This window comes from Anarhichas minor, unplaced genomic scaffold (assembly GCF_050575085.1).
Source record: "Anarhichas minor isolate MPS153535 unplaced genomic scaffold, ASM5057508v1 ptg000010l, whole genome shotgun sequence".
NCBI lineage: Eukaryota > Metazoa > Chordata > Actinopteri > Perciformes > Anarhichadidae > Anarhichas > Anarhichas minor.
Genome location: NW_027466456.1, coordinates 11,329,741 through 11,344,083, shown reverse-complemented (window position 1 = coordinate 11,344,083; position 14,343 = coordinate 11,329,741). Strand labels below are relative to the sequence as shown.

Sequence of the window (14,343 nt, the reverse complement as noted above, 5' to 3'; positions counted from 1 at the left end):
TTGGACTGTGTTTTTAAAGTGCTATGTAAACTTCTCCCTGATCTTTCTGTTCAGAAAATGTTTGCTACCAGCCCTTATACCGACACGGTGATGACTCCCAAGATGGAAATGGAACCCCTGCAAGTAGAGACTGGTGACGGACTCATATGGGTGGTGGGCCCAGTCCTCGCCGTGGTCTTCATCATATGCATCGTCATTGCCATTCTCCTATATAAAAAGTGAGTTGGTTTGGGAATTGTAGTTTTTGTGAAGAATGCAGTTGGACCTTGCGGTTTGAAATAACATTGTTCAACCTCAAATGATAGACAATAACACTCAGGGTTTGTATACAAGGCACTGCTATTTTTGTAGTGTGTGGCCAGTATAAAATGCTTTATTCTGGAAACTTTTACAACCATTTTCTTGTCAAGGTACCAGGGAATTGAGCCCTTTAGCTTTGCATCGTTGGTGCCTTGCTCCACCCACTCCTTTACACAAGCAATATAACTGCAATCCATGTTTTAACTGAATCAGGGTAAATGTGCTGGAAGTCTCAGTGTTCTTTCTAATTCCAGCAACACATAATGAACATGTTCCTGTCATTTGATGTTGAACAAGTTATTTACAGTGTTACAGGGGAATTGGGCTGTTGGAAAATAATTGCATGTTAGGGAGCATGTTGAAAGGGGGGGGGGGGGGCTGTATTCTGTATTCAGCATGATATTTTTAAAAAAAACACAACATTGTTGCATGTAAATATGAAAGAGCTTTTCTTGTGAAAAAAGATGGTTGGGGGAATTGAGGTGGTTGGAGAAAGGAGAGAGGAGGAGATTCCGTGAGATGGTGCTCAACAGCTAAACTAAGAATGCTACAATCTCCCAATCGAGGGGTGTCACAGAAATACCTATTTCTTCAGGAAATAATGCTCCGTAAAGTTATTGCTACATTTATGCTATTAATAATTTTTCAGGAGTGAGTGACCCTATTTTCTAGTAGTGGAAATCAAGCTCTGTATTTATGCCTAATGAACAACAACAGCTCTCCTCCTGTCTAAATAAATGTACTTCCAAACATCCGTCTCCAGTTAATATTTCCCCACTTTATTTTACAGTTAGTTGTAGCTTAGGTCTCAGTGACTGGAGAGGGTCGCCTTACATACCAGGGAAGATCCCTGACTTATTTCACGGGGGCTGGTGTGAGCAACACAAGTACAGATTGCTACTGTCAGATGATCCTTGACTGTCTGACCTTGCCTTAGGTCAGTCTTTGTGGTTAGGGAGAGTAACATCTCTCCTTGGATCTCTCTCTCTCTGTTCTCTCTTCTCTTTCTGTCCCCCTCACTCTCCCATCTCCCTCTCAATCTCTCCCTGGTGAATAGTGTTTTCCGGGTCTGCCCTTGGCCCTGACATTCCCCTTATCCATCTATATCTGCACCCTCACACACACACATGCACACACGCGTAAATAGGCACCCAGACACAGGCTCACCAATATATGCACTTACTTGCACATTTTATTGAACACTCACTTGTTCTCACACACTGATACATGTGCACACACGCACACACACACACACGCATGCACTCACCTCCTCCAAATGCTGATGAGCTTTATCTCGCATTTTGCGAGCCCAGCAGCGACCCCTGTGAATTTTAAACTGCTCTCTATTGATTTATCTCTCTTCTTGCCTCCCCCCTCTCCCTTTCTCCTTGTGTGTTGTGTTTTCACCATCTTTATATATTTATTTGACTCCTATTGCTTTCTCTGGAAACAGCAAACCTGACAGGTAAGGTTTAGCCATACTTTATTGCCTTATACAGGGGAAGACAAAATAGCCTGCCGCAGCAAAAACGATGCCTTTAATTAGTGAAGGTGAAGGAGAATTGTCCGCACCTGATACAGAGATTTTTTCAGCTCACCTGTTTTTGATTGGGTTTCACTCAAGCGTTTCTTGACCCGCTGCATTGTCAGTCAGTTGGAGTTGCTGAGTTGTTTACGTATCATCATTAGTAAGAGTAGTAACTGTTTTGCTTGATCAACTGCTCACTAAAAGTTGTTGTTTTTTGTTGTACGTTCCACTCTTCGTTTGTCTTGCTTTCCAGCCGCAAGAGAAAAGAGTCAGAGCCGCGCACGAAATGTCTGCTGAACAACGCAGACATTACACCCCACCACCCTACAGACCCTGTGGAGATGAGACGCATCAACTTCCAAACTCCAGGTACAGGAAGGACACACAACACATACACTGAGGAACATGAACGGTCTCATTGTAAAATTGAGCAACCTCTGTAGGTGTAGTTTAACAGGTATACTGTATTCACAACATGTTTGGCTGAATTTGTCCACATTGGACTTTCTGTAGAAAATAGATTTTAATTGTCGCTGACAATATCAAAGATGTGAAGGAGCTGTAGGTGTTAACGATAGCAATAGTCAATGTTCTTTATTTACACCTCCAAATAACTGCTTTTGATTGTTGGATAAAAACTGGCCTGCAAAAAATCCAACAACGGTTTGTGCTTTCTTGGCTTAATTGGATTCGCATTTTAAGACAGTGGAGACTTATGTCTGTTGTCTTTGCAATGCCAGTAGTGAGTACAACATCAGGCCAGTCCAAAGGTTTCAGAGTTGTAGAAAAAGAACAGAATTTGAAGAAGCTACTTACCTCCATACAAATTCATGGAGGCCGCTGTAATGCAATTTCAAGTTTTTATCCTCCGAACAACAAAGTTTTGCAGGAACTTCAAAATCCTCATTTTTGCAACCTACTGAAATGGAAAGCAAATTTTTAAATTTGGCAAATAATGTTGGTTAGCACCTGCTCTAATCCCACAAAACTGTTATTGGCTGTCAAAAGCTCATATTGGCCAACTGCTATTTCATAAAGCAAATAAAGACACACACCTGCAGAAGACCTTCTTTTACAGTGAACATGTTTTACCCATGTCAGACAAAACGTGTGCAGTTATCGCTTTTAATAAACACATAACTTACATAGTGAAAGCTGATTGTAAGACTGGCACACACATGCGTACCGCCTACACAGAGATGAACTATTCGCACATGATGCAACTTCAAATTTGAATTCATGCTGCCGCATATATGTCCGTGAAGTACTCCCACGTCATTCTGTTTGACATTATGTGCCTTCCATAACTACCTGCAAGCCATGTATGTGTGTGTGCGCCATGTCCTCATGTAACAATTAGCCATTTATGAATAACAAACAGTTAGAGAATGATGTCTGTTGTTGGACTTTCTATGTTGAAAACAAATCCTGTTTTTAGGTTATCCTGGGTTTTGACCTGCTTTCTCTTCTGTCTCACTTTCCGTCTGGTTTTCATCCGAGATAAAGCCTGGTGTTAACAACAGAGCACATTCGATCCCAAACTCATTCTCTAAGGCTTCTCCATCTTCCTCCTGCCTCCTTCAAACCCATTATCTATCGGTCTGTCTTTCTGTTATTTAGCCTTCTGTTATCTAGGCCACAATGCAATCTACAGTTTGTTGTAATTGGTCTGAATTATAGTTTGCTTTTTTTCTGTATGTTGTATATGATTCAATTAAGTTCCCAATGCCAATACTAAGCCATGATTTGTTTAAAAAAATCAAAAACCATATATATATATAAAAGTGACATGGGTTTACAAGCAGCACATTTCCAGTTTTGGAAACATCCGAACATATTAGAGGTGAGTTACCTCCATTGTTAGTTTTCCACTAGATGGTTTGGATTATATTCTTTCTTCAAGGTCTTAATTTGACCGAATAATGAGAGACATTTTGAAAAACTTGCGCTGTATTTCAAATGTTCTCACCTGCCCAAGCCAATGGGTTAAAAGAATAAACACCTCCATCTTGTGTTCCCTCGTTTCTCCTCCCTTTCTCTTCCCTCCGTCTTTCTGTCTCCCAGTTGTCTCTCAATTATCCATCCGTCATCCACGGCCAGTCTCTGCTCCATCAAAGGGCTCAGATTTCAAAATGGAGCATTTCTCTTTATCTTCTTTGGTAGCCTAGTCATGCTGCCTGAGTTTGTATCTTGGAAAAAAAAAAGACTTATTTACATGAGAGACACGAGGATGAAAGGAGATGCTGAAACCTGCTTCTGCATAATTGGAAGTTCAATTTTCTTCTCCTCATCTTTATCTTGCCTGATATTCAATTCAGAGCCCGATAAGTGGTTCAGCAATGACGAGGTTTTATTGGCCATTCCTGGGATTTGTCTCTCTGACTTCCAACACTTTCAACTGTACCCTCGACTGTCCTCCTGCGTTCCTTAAATTATAGAATCTCTTGTTACAATCTGACTCTCACATAATGTTCACCAAAGCATGCTGAGAGTCCTCTTTATACTGTATATGAAAAGCCTTCTCATCCGACAGCCCTGTCGTTGTTCCGCAGAATTGGACGATGTCGTTATCTCCGCACCCGAGGAATTTAATTTGAATGGACGTTTTAGCCCAATTAAGTGGGCCGGTGAGCATTTGTGAACATCCCCATCAGCTAATAGCGACCATTGTTCAAATGAGCATACTCCCAGTGCACTTATCCACGGCCTCTTCTGTCCAGCGGAGCATATGCCGCATCGGCAATGTGTGCTCGGTGACCCCTAGTGCTGGGGAACAAAAATATATTTTTGATTAGGCTTCCTATAAGCTAAGCTCGGCCAATGCGTTTCAGAGAGAGTGTGTACATTGCGTGTGTGTGCTAGTGCGTTTCTGCTTTGAAGCCTGTAGGTCATGTGACAGCCTGACAGTGACATCCCATAACTCCTTGGGGCGCAGAGTGGCTCGTTTTGTCATAATCTCCATTGGTGCCCGGGGTTTAATTGTCAAATGGGGCCGAAGTAATGAAGCAGCACGACTGAGTGGATATCTACTGTCTATCCCCAACCAAGCCCCCCTTTTGCTACAAGTACTCGATTCTCTCTCTCATATTTTTTGTGTCGGTCTTTTCTCTGTTTCTCTTTTTACGACTTTCGTGAAAAGATGATCAACTATAACAATGACAATTTATATATATATATGCATATATGAACTCGGGTGAACACTCTGGGTTTACTCTTCAACATATCTCTGATATATTTTCTATTTATACTTTGTACCATCTCGATGTGTTGCAATACAGCATCGCATATGGCACTTCACGCCCCCATAATTCTCTCAGAGGAAGTGGCTTCCACATTGAAGCATGTAAAAATCAAACATTTCCTTGCAGACAGCATCACACACTTGCGAAACCCACAGACACCAGCCAATCGCTTCCGTGCAAAAGCAACCTACTTGTTTCTCCAGATTACAGCAACGTCTGCAACAACCGTGCCCTCCTCCTCACCAAGAGTGCTGTCGAAACACACACACACACACACACACATAAAGATAATCAGACACGCCTGTGCTTCCCTCCTGCTGTGATGAATGACGTTTGGAGACAGTGGATCAGAGCACCCCCTGCTAGGCTTAATTAGTCATTGTCACAAATCAATTAGGGAGAGGGGGATGTTCGATGTCTTCATCTCTCAGCGCTCATTTGGCGCCACTGGCCTGACGTCCTCTCGCTGAGACGTCAGTGCAAGGTAAACCCAGCAAAACTCATTTTAACAACTTATGTTTTGCAGAATTGAGCTATGCGGTGTTTTAGGGCTGACATACATCCTAATCATGTTCGTATTTTTTCATTATTCCTTGCGCTTGTTTTTGGCTCCCAACTGGGATTGTTGTCTTTCCTGCCTTTTTACTATATCAATGTTTTAGTAAATGTGTTGTGTTTTTGGGACCAGACTTTGTTTGGTAGGAGAAGTTTTATTTCGATTTCTCACTTCTTATACATGCTCCGGAACAAATTATCTGTACTCTTTGGATAAAAGTTGCCATCTTTGGGTGATGTGATCACTGAGCTGTTAATCTGATTTCAGCTTTCAGCCCTGGCAAAAAATTTGTTTCCCTCCACTTGATGGGCAGCTTGGCAGCATCCCATCAAACTGTATTTCTTAGCCGCATGTCCAGTTAACGTCGTCACAGATGGCTCCTTTCTGCTTGAAGGGCTGAGACGACCTCAGTCTACTCGGACATAGCATCGCTGGCTGCGGCCTCAGAGGACTTCTCCTCTGGTGCGAATAAGACTTTGAACCATCGCAGCATTCCTCAGAGCTCCGTCTCCAATAAGCTGTGGCTCCACAGCTGTCAGCCGAGGATGTGGACACTTTTCCACACCTTTCCTTCCCAGTGCCACTGCCTCAGCACCAAGCCGCTGAAGAAAGAACCTTTCAGAGTTAGTTTTCACCAGGAAACATAAGCTGGTTTTCGCGTCTCTGTGTCTTCCTCATTGCTGCCAATGGGACGTTCCAGCTGCTGTTCATGAAAGCTTAGAGATAGCAAATCAATTGTCTTATCCATGATGTCTATGACCGTTGATATGGGGCTTTGCAGAATGGTTTTCTCAGCAGGCTGATGCCCTTGGCTAACCAGTCTGGAGGACTGTAGCTGATCTGATCTGATCTGAGATTGTAGCCCTACTTTTTCACGACTGTGTGGCGGTCTGGACTCAAGTCTGTCAATCAGGCCTCCCTGGGAAGGGCCTTAGTTGACTGATGGTAAACTGTTGATACAAAAAAAAAAAAAAAATCCTTTGTGTCTTATCTCCTTTTGTCATTTTGCACACTTTTATATTTTCTTTTACATCGCATTTTCTGTTACATTACAACCTTTTGAAATCATTTTCTCTTATGTTTGCTGTTCTTTACAGATTCTGGTCTAAGCAGTCCTCAGAGTGAAGCAGATTTTGACTATGAAAGTTAGTCTCTATGCTTTTAGCATTTGCGTACCAGCTTTTCTTATCTTTTTTGTTTTAAGCTCGCTTGCCTTCATTTACAAATACATACAGTAATTTGCATTTGTTTGTTTTTTCACATTACGCAGCAAAATTTCAGCACTAATTAATGTGATGTTGGTTACTACTGGTGTACTGGGCTGTTTTTTTTTCCTTTCCTTAATTGAATGTCAGTCACGATATTCACTTGGGCTGTTGGCTGTGCATTAATCCACCATGCATAAATAACCTGTGCGATCACTTCTGCTGATGTAGAGACGGTTGAGAGGTGTTTTTTTTTTTTACAGGAGTACAATCTCTGTTATCCCTCTTTCTCTGCCTCCCCTTCCTCACCTCCATGTTGTTGTTCTCCCTTCTTCCTCCTCCTCCTTCACCACCACTGCTCCATTTCCATTCTGAAGTAACAGGGTCTTTTCTGTGCTCAGAGATAACGAGCAGAATTAATTAAAGCGGTGGCAAACAATAGCTCGACATTTGATCACCCCCTCTCGCTGCTCACTGCAAAAGGATCATCCGGGAGAAAAAGCAAGAGTTTCTGATTTACCGCTTCCCCATTTTTCCCCATTTATTTTCTCTGCTTAGCCACGGTCAGACTTCTTCCCTTTTATATGGAAATACGCAACATCATAAATAGGCTTTCCGAGAGAGACTGTTTTGGCTTATCAAAAAGAATCTCATTTCTCAAGCGCATCGACTGCGGATCGGGATATTGGATATGTGTAATTAGACGCTAGTTTATTTATCTGTGTTCATTGATCACGCTGGTTATTGCTGTGAAAAAATGGAAGAGTCTGTACATGGATAGTAAAAAGCCATGGTGAGGGGGGGTTGTGTTTAAGAGAAGGGTGAGCTTTGGAGCGGGGGGGTAGGGAATAACAACAATTTTGTCCTTGACTGACTTTGCTTGAGTACGGGTCACGCCAAAGCCTAGTTTTGAAAGTGAGTCTTTTCTCGGATAAACACTGCAGTGTGTAAACGACAAAAAGAATAAGAGAACAAAGGAGACGCGACCGACTCATTTGTCTTGAGAACACACAACACATGGGTGAGGCTGGAAAAGAACACAGAGAGAGAGAAATGGTTGCACAAACAGAATGGTTTAGCTGTGAGGTGAAAACATGACAACTTATAGGGATGTACAGCGTTACGTTGGCAAAAGGCAACGTGGAATAAAAGGTAAAATAATGGAGTTAAGACTTTTGCAGTTGTAAGGATTCAAATCGTTTTCATACAAGTTTCCTTAAACATACTACCAACGTTTTAGGGAATAAACAAGCCCTAGTATGTAAAACCTTCAGCCTTTCCCACTGGCAGAGCATTGTGCTTTATTTGGATGTATACGTAAACACGTTGGCCTTGTGTATCTCTCCAACTGTACCAGGCACTTATACATGCAGACAGTAATGCGGGCAGTAAACACCAACTGAAATGAATTGATGGAGGTTGAGCATATCAGTAACTCACGCACACTCACAGAGACACACAGAGTAAACTACAAAACCACACACACACAAATATTCTTTGATCTCCTCTCAAACAACCCACTCTTGTTCTCTCAAGGAGAAGTGAGGGCCCCTCATTTGCAGACGCATTTACTTATTCCGCTCATAATGTCTGATGCCTTTTCCCTTTGAATTCGAGGCGAGTAAACTGACAACTAAATTTAATTTGCAATATTTCCTCTTTTTCTCGATGCTGATCTCAATGAGTTCCCGCACCAGAGGTGATTAATAACTCTGTCTCATTCTCAAGTGATGCCACCGCAATCTGCATGCTTCGTCAGCTCATTGAGCAACTCAAGTAATAAATAAACACGCGGTTCTGTCCGAATGCATTCGTATAATTTGAGTTTCTCCTATTACCTCACAAGGTTGTGTTTCAGTTTATTTGAAGATATTGAAAAGAAAAAGAAATTCAACACAGGCTTTAAGAAAAAAAGAAAAAATAGAAGAAAACTATTAATTCAGTAAACATTTAAATGATGATGATCATTAAGAAGTGCATGGGTGTTTGTCAAGTAGGCTGTTAATGCAGTGTGTCCACTCATTTTCGAAGGATGTCACGGCATCCAGTGTCATCTCCATTTGTCTCATATATGCATTGTAATCTGTGTTAATCTTCATGTAATTGATGCTGCTGCATTGTTCTGTCAGTGTAAAATAAATTACCATTACTAATGAAGACTGTCAGCGCAGAGAGAGTTGGGCTCCCTCTCTTACGCGTAACAAAAGCAGCCAAAACATCAGTGACCCCCTTGACATTGGGGGGGGGGATAGTAAGCATTGTGAGAAAAGGGAAATTAAGGATGGTTAATGTGATTATGCCGATTTGCACGCCTAATTAAGCCTTTGTAACTTTTCTGTGTGAAGAGCTTTCAACATGTTGTCGACTTTTGACCTCGTCACTCTGCAGGACGAGAGACCTCTCACTAAAGATGTGAAAGCATTAAATACAGGCAGGCTGCACGCAGGGACAGAGCCACAATCTATGGCTGCTCCATATTCCATTACATGGCCTCAGCATTATGCTCCTAAATGGATCAGTGACTGGAGTGCACAGCAGTGCTGATAATAGTGTAGCATCAGCGACACAATATTCAGTGGATATTGAAGCGAGCCAAAAAAAAAAAAAAACTCAACGATTTTCCCACCCAATTGAAAAGCTAGTTCTTTCTGGGAATTGCTTGGGTTAAATGTCAAAAGGATCTGGAAGGAGAACGTAGTGGGCATGCAACTGTGAGTGCTTTTTTGTGATTTCGGGAAGTAAGGGGTGTTCATCTTAGAGCCAATGTTCACTGTTTTCTTTTTTTGGGGGGGGGGGGGAACCAGCAGATGAAGGAAATAGTAGAAACAGCAGCTTGCTTGCTTTGCACCGGCTGGCTGGAATGGAGCAGCTCACTGTGTCACTCAACATCACTCACACTCCTAAACCTCCTTATCCCCTCCCACCTCCCTCCCCATGAGCCCCCAGGTCAGGGCTCCGTTCTTGAACAAGCACCTTTTTATAGAGGCAACAGTCAAAAATTGTCACCGAACAACACAGCACAACGAGAGCCTTACAGGATGAGGATACAGTAGTACAGTGTCCCTCTGGGATATGTTAGGTCTGATCCACGTTAACACTGTTTAAGAGCTTCTCTCTCATCTTTCTTTTTAATTGAAGATTGTGTTGAAAGTAATAAAGTTTAAATGTTGAAAATAATAATATATAGTATTCACGTAGCAATAATGAGAAATTACTTGAATTTGTTGGATTTAAGTAAAACCATATTTCCATAACAACGTTGTTTTTTTCCACCAACCAGTTATCCAATACTCAATTCTTCTTACTCTTAATTATCTTCAATGAGGAGTGAAAGGGAATTTGTCAACACAAAGACTAAAAAAAGGCTGTTGTGTTTCTTGTCTGTGATCTCACCATCAAAAACTTTTCCATCTCGTGTCATTTTAAACTCATTTCCAAAGCTATTAAAGAAGATTGATGTCTTCGGATGTTTTTCTCAGGCTACACTCAGAAACATTGGTCGTATCGGTCCTCCTATCCATCAGCATCATGACCATTGTGAGGATAAATACACTTTGGTCTGTGGGTGTATACGAGCTGCTTCTTTAGAAAATAATCAGCCCTGCTCGACAGACACAGCTGCTTTTGGGCTCTGGCCTGGTCCGATCAAGTGCTTGTAACATCACCAGTCTGTACGTGTTCGCTGTGTGTGACATTCACCATGTTCTGCACAAGCTTCCCCACCACTAAAACCCAACTTCCATTGTTATGTAAGCAACACATTCTCACCCGAAAATCAGGAGTTGTGTGATTTTTGAGTTTTGAACTTGTGTGTCCTCTCTGCTGTACTAACGCACTTTCCATCCTCTCTTCCCCTGTGTGGAAATTCTCTCTCAATTCTTTGACAATCAGGTATGATGACTCATCCTCCCATCCCCATATCAGAGCTGGCTGAACACACAGAGCTTCTCAAGGCCAACGACAACCTCAAGCTCTCCCAGGAATATGAGGTTAGTGGGCCAAAAGGTTCAAATGTCAAAGTTTCTTCAGAATATTGAATCCTGTCTGATTGTGTTTTCATTGGAAGGGGACACAAGAGTCCCTTCAGTCCCTCAGGGAAATGTCTTTCTCTTTCTTTCTTTCTTCGCGTGTCGACAATGCTCCAGCTGGTGGTGCCTGAGCAATTACGAAACATCAGTTATTCTTAGCCACGTATTTCTTCAGACATATTTGCAGCCTCTACATGGCAAAACAAGACAATTGTCATTTTTGTATACAATATCCCTCGGCGGGTTGTTGCAACTCCTGAGCTGCTGAATGCAACTCCTCAAATTCTTTGCTGAGTAAAAGAATCATACGACTCTAATGCGCCCAGTCCTACATCAGGAAACAGGAAAACAAGAAGCGGAATCTTACTGCTGCAAAATGAAACATGGCCTTTTGTGACATCTAAGATGTGTGTTGGGTAGGTGCATTCAACTGGGAAAGATAGAAACATTGAGAAGTTGGGGACTTGAGGGAACCTATTTGAAAAAAAGACCAGAAATTACAGTCATAAACATTTACTTAAGAAAATGTAATTAAGGTAATGGCTCTATAAGGGGATAAATCAGTGATTTTGAAATCCGTCACACACACACACACCAGTGAACTAAGCAAAGATGATCTTTCTTCCAAAATAGAGACATAGACTGGTGTACGCACAACTCAACTAATGTGTTTTTGGGGGAAAAGCACAGTGGCAGGCAGGCTTTAACATAGTCCGTTTATATGTGTGTGTGTGTGTGTGTGTGTAGAGCGGGTAGCCGAGCTGTCTGAGCTCTGAGACCGTTGCGGTTATAAATGACACTAGAGTTGATTAGAAATCAGGAGTGCTGAATCAGCTCTCGTTTGCATACAAGCAATATCCCCTCCTCGCCATTCCTAAATCACTGTGCCTGTCGCCTTGCTGCACGCCAAGCTAAGCTAGGAAGCAGGTACACCAGCATAGATTGCTGTCATCATGCCTGCCGGGGGATGTGGGTGGATAATGACTTCTCATAGCCAACCAGTATTTCTTAGGTATCTATTATTCATAAATCCACACCCGGGCTATGTACCAAGTGGACAAGCTTGTTCCATTCGGGAGGGAAGAGAGACGAGAGACGTGATGCCAAAGTTGACGCGTTGGTACAACTACAACTTCTAATTACTTGGCTTTGAGAGAACATTAACCCCCCCTTCTCCGTTCGTCTTTTCTCCCACTCTGTCTTTTTCGCTCTCTCCGTCCCCTTGCCCCTTCACCAAACCACCCCCCAGGAAAAATAAATGACCAAATTAAATAGAGAAGTGTAATTTTAATTTTGTTATTTTCTTGATGAATGGCTGCTCGTCCGGGCGCCCTGGCTTGCCAAGCACAGCTCTACGGGGCTTTGACTGATTGGTTTTTAGCCGGGCGGGATGTGAGGGAGGAGGAAAAATGGAGCGAAGAGAGTAGAGAGATGAGGTGGGGAGGCTTGGTTAATGATGAGGATTCAGTGAGGGGAGAGAGAGGGAGAGAGAGAGAGCAGGGCAACTCAGCTGGAGAGCGGAGATGAAGAGGAGATAATCTGACACACAAACGGCAATGAAAAGGCAGCCACAGTTTTACCTGAAGATAAAGACGCCGCTGAGTTTGTCATCCATCTTCTCTCTCAGGCACTTAAGAGCCATGTCCTGCAAAGCCTCCCCGCTTGACAGGAGCTGTCATTCATCTTCGAACGTGTCATGATGGATCAAAAGGAGGAGGAAGAGGGAGAAATTCTAGTTGTTGCAGAATTTGAGTGTGGACTTTTGCCATACATGCGTCCTAAATGTAATTTATGAAAAAAGCTATTCAAATTTGGACTACACAGATGTGGTTTTCAATTTTTGAATTGAGCGATGTTTCAGGGAAGTGACCCCAATCTTTTTATGCACACACACACAGACACACATACACACACACACACACACACACACACAGTCAGCCTAAAGGTAATCTGAAAAGAAAGAGAAAATAGCTGGAGGGTGTCTGCTAGAGAAGGAGTGTAAACATCAGAGAGGAGACGGGAGATGGAGACAGAGATAAAGGGAGAAAGAAATATGGGCAAAAAGTGGAAGACTTTGAAGATGGAGAGATGCAGATAAGGGAAACGGGGACAAAGAAAGAGGGATAGAGACGAGAGGGCAGAAAGAAAGAAAGAAACAGATGGAGCGAGCCTCAAACAGAGGGAAGCTCTGATTGCTGTAATGATTGCATGGAAATTGTTAGATCAGGTTTCCAATTGGACTTCATTCAGCTTCAGTCTCTCTCTCTCTGCAGCCCCCCACCCTACATGCTGTAGCCCTAACTGCAAATAACCTTCACGCCTCCATCCCTACACCAACAGAGCGCCAGGCGCCTATAAGCAAACAAGGAATCGTAATGGAATACTTAATTATCCTGACAAGGGAACAGAATATTTATCTGGAATTCTTGAATTGTAAAGAGGCGGCTCTTTTCCCCGAGTGTCGGGCCTCGCTCCAAGCCCTCTCCTCGAAGGGGGAGAGCAGCCGCCTTCATCAATATTGTTATTTGTCATTATACACCCGCTACATTGATGATATTGATAAAGTACCGTACAGCTGCCGGGAGTATTTAAACCAGGCAGTGAGCAGATTTTCATGATACCATGTTCTTTTTTTCCTTTGGGGAAATCACCCTCTCTCTCCCTCACCCCCTCCTCTCTTTGATAACATTCAGGTCGTACTGTTATTGCTCAGCTCCTTCCAAGGCTCTTCTGATTTCTTCTTTGTGTGTGCATGTTTTGCCTGTCTTTGCCCCCCCCCCCGTCAGTCTATCGATCCAGGCCAGCAGTTCACCTGGGAACATTCCAACCTGGAGGTGAACAAGCCCAAAAATCGCTACGCCAACGTCATCGCCTACGACCACTCCCGCGTCATTCTGGCTCCCATCGAGGGTAAGGCTCACACTCATCCTCACACTCTGCACCTACACCACCTCAGAGATGAGCTCAGCTCATTGCAGACCATTTGGGAAATCCTCATAATTACAGAGTCAGTTTGAGTAATTAGGAATTTATACTGGATAGACCGGATGGGACTAGAATAAGACTAAACTAGAACAGTGCATAGCAGTGCAGAATAAATCACATTAAATACAATTAAGACCTTAAAATAAGAAGAATAAATACACTCGACTTGGCTGAATTACACAAGAACTGCCTTGAGTCAATGCAGTAATGTGAAGCAAAATAGCATTAAACATGCCTAAAATAGATTCAGTTCAGCAGCAACCAGTGAGTGTAAAGAACAAAACAACGTTTGGTGGGAGTCCAAACGGGAGGCTAGTTTCAGCTCAGCTTGGTCCTGAGCAGCTAAGCAGTTCATGGAATCATATTATTGTTGTGGGGTTAGGCAGGGACTTGTATCAGCTCATCTCTGGACCCAGCACCAGGAATTTAACCAGTGCTTTCACCGTCCCATTTGTCTCATCCGATCTTGGCCCGCCCTCATGACTTCCCTCTAACTGCC

At 42.8% G+C, this 14,343-nt stretch overlaps 1 protein-coding gene across 1 annotated transcript in view; it reads left to right on the top strand.

Annotated features, from left to right (window-relative positions):
• Positions 1-14,343, top strand: part of ptprsa (protein tyrosine phosphatase receptor type Sa) — an 88,764-nt gene that overhangs the window by 54,452 nt on the left and 19,969 nt on the right. Inside the window, exons 15-19 of the mRNA XM_076088152.1 lie at positions 55-218; positions 1,754-1,765; positions 2,082-2,197; positions 10,723-10,820; positions 13,646-13,769. Coding sequence (XP_075944267.1) covers positions 55-218; positions 1,754-1,765; positions 2,082-2,197; positions 10,723-10,820; positions 13,646-13,769 — 514 coding nt within the window. The remainder of the gene's footprint in view (positions 1-54; positions 219-1,753; positions 1,766-2,081; positions 2,198-10,722; positions 10,821-13,645; positions 13,770-14,343) is intronic.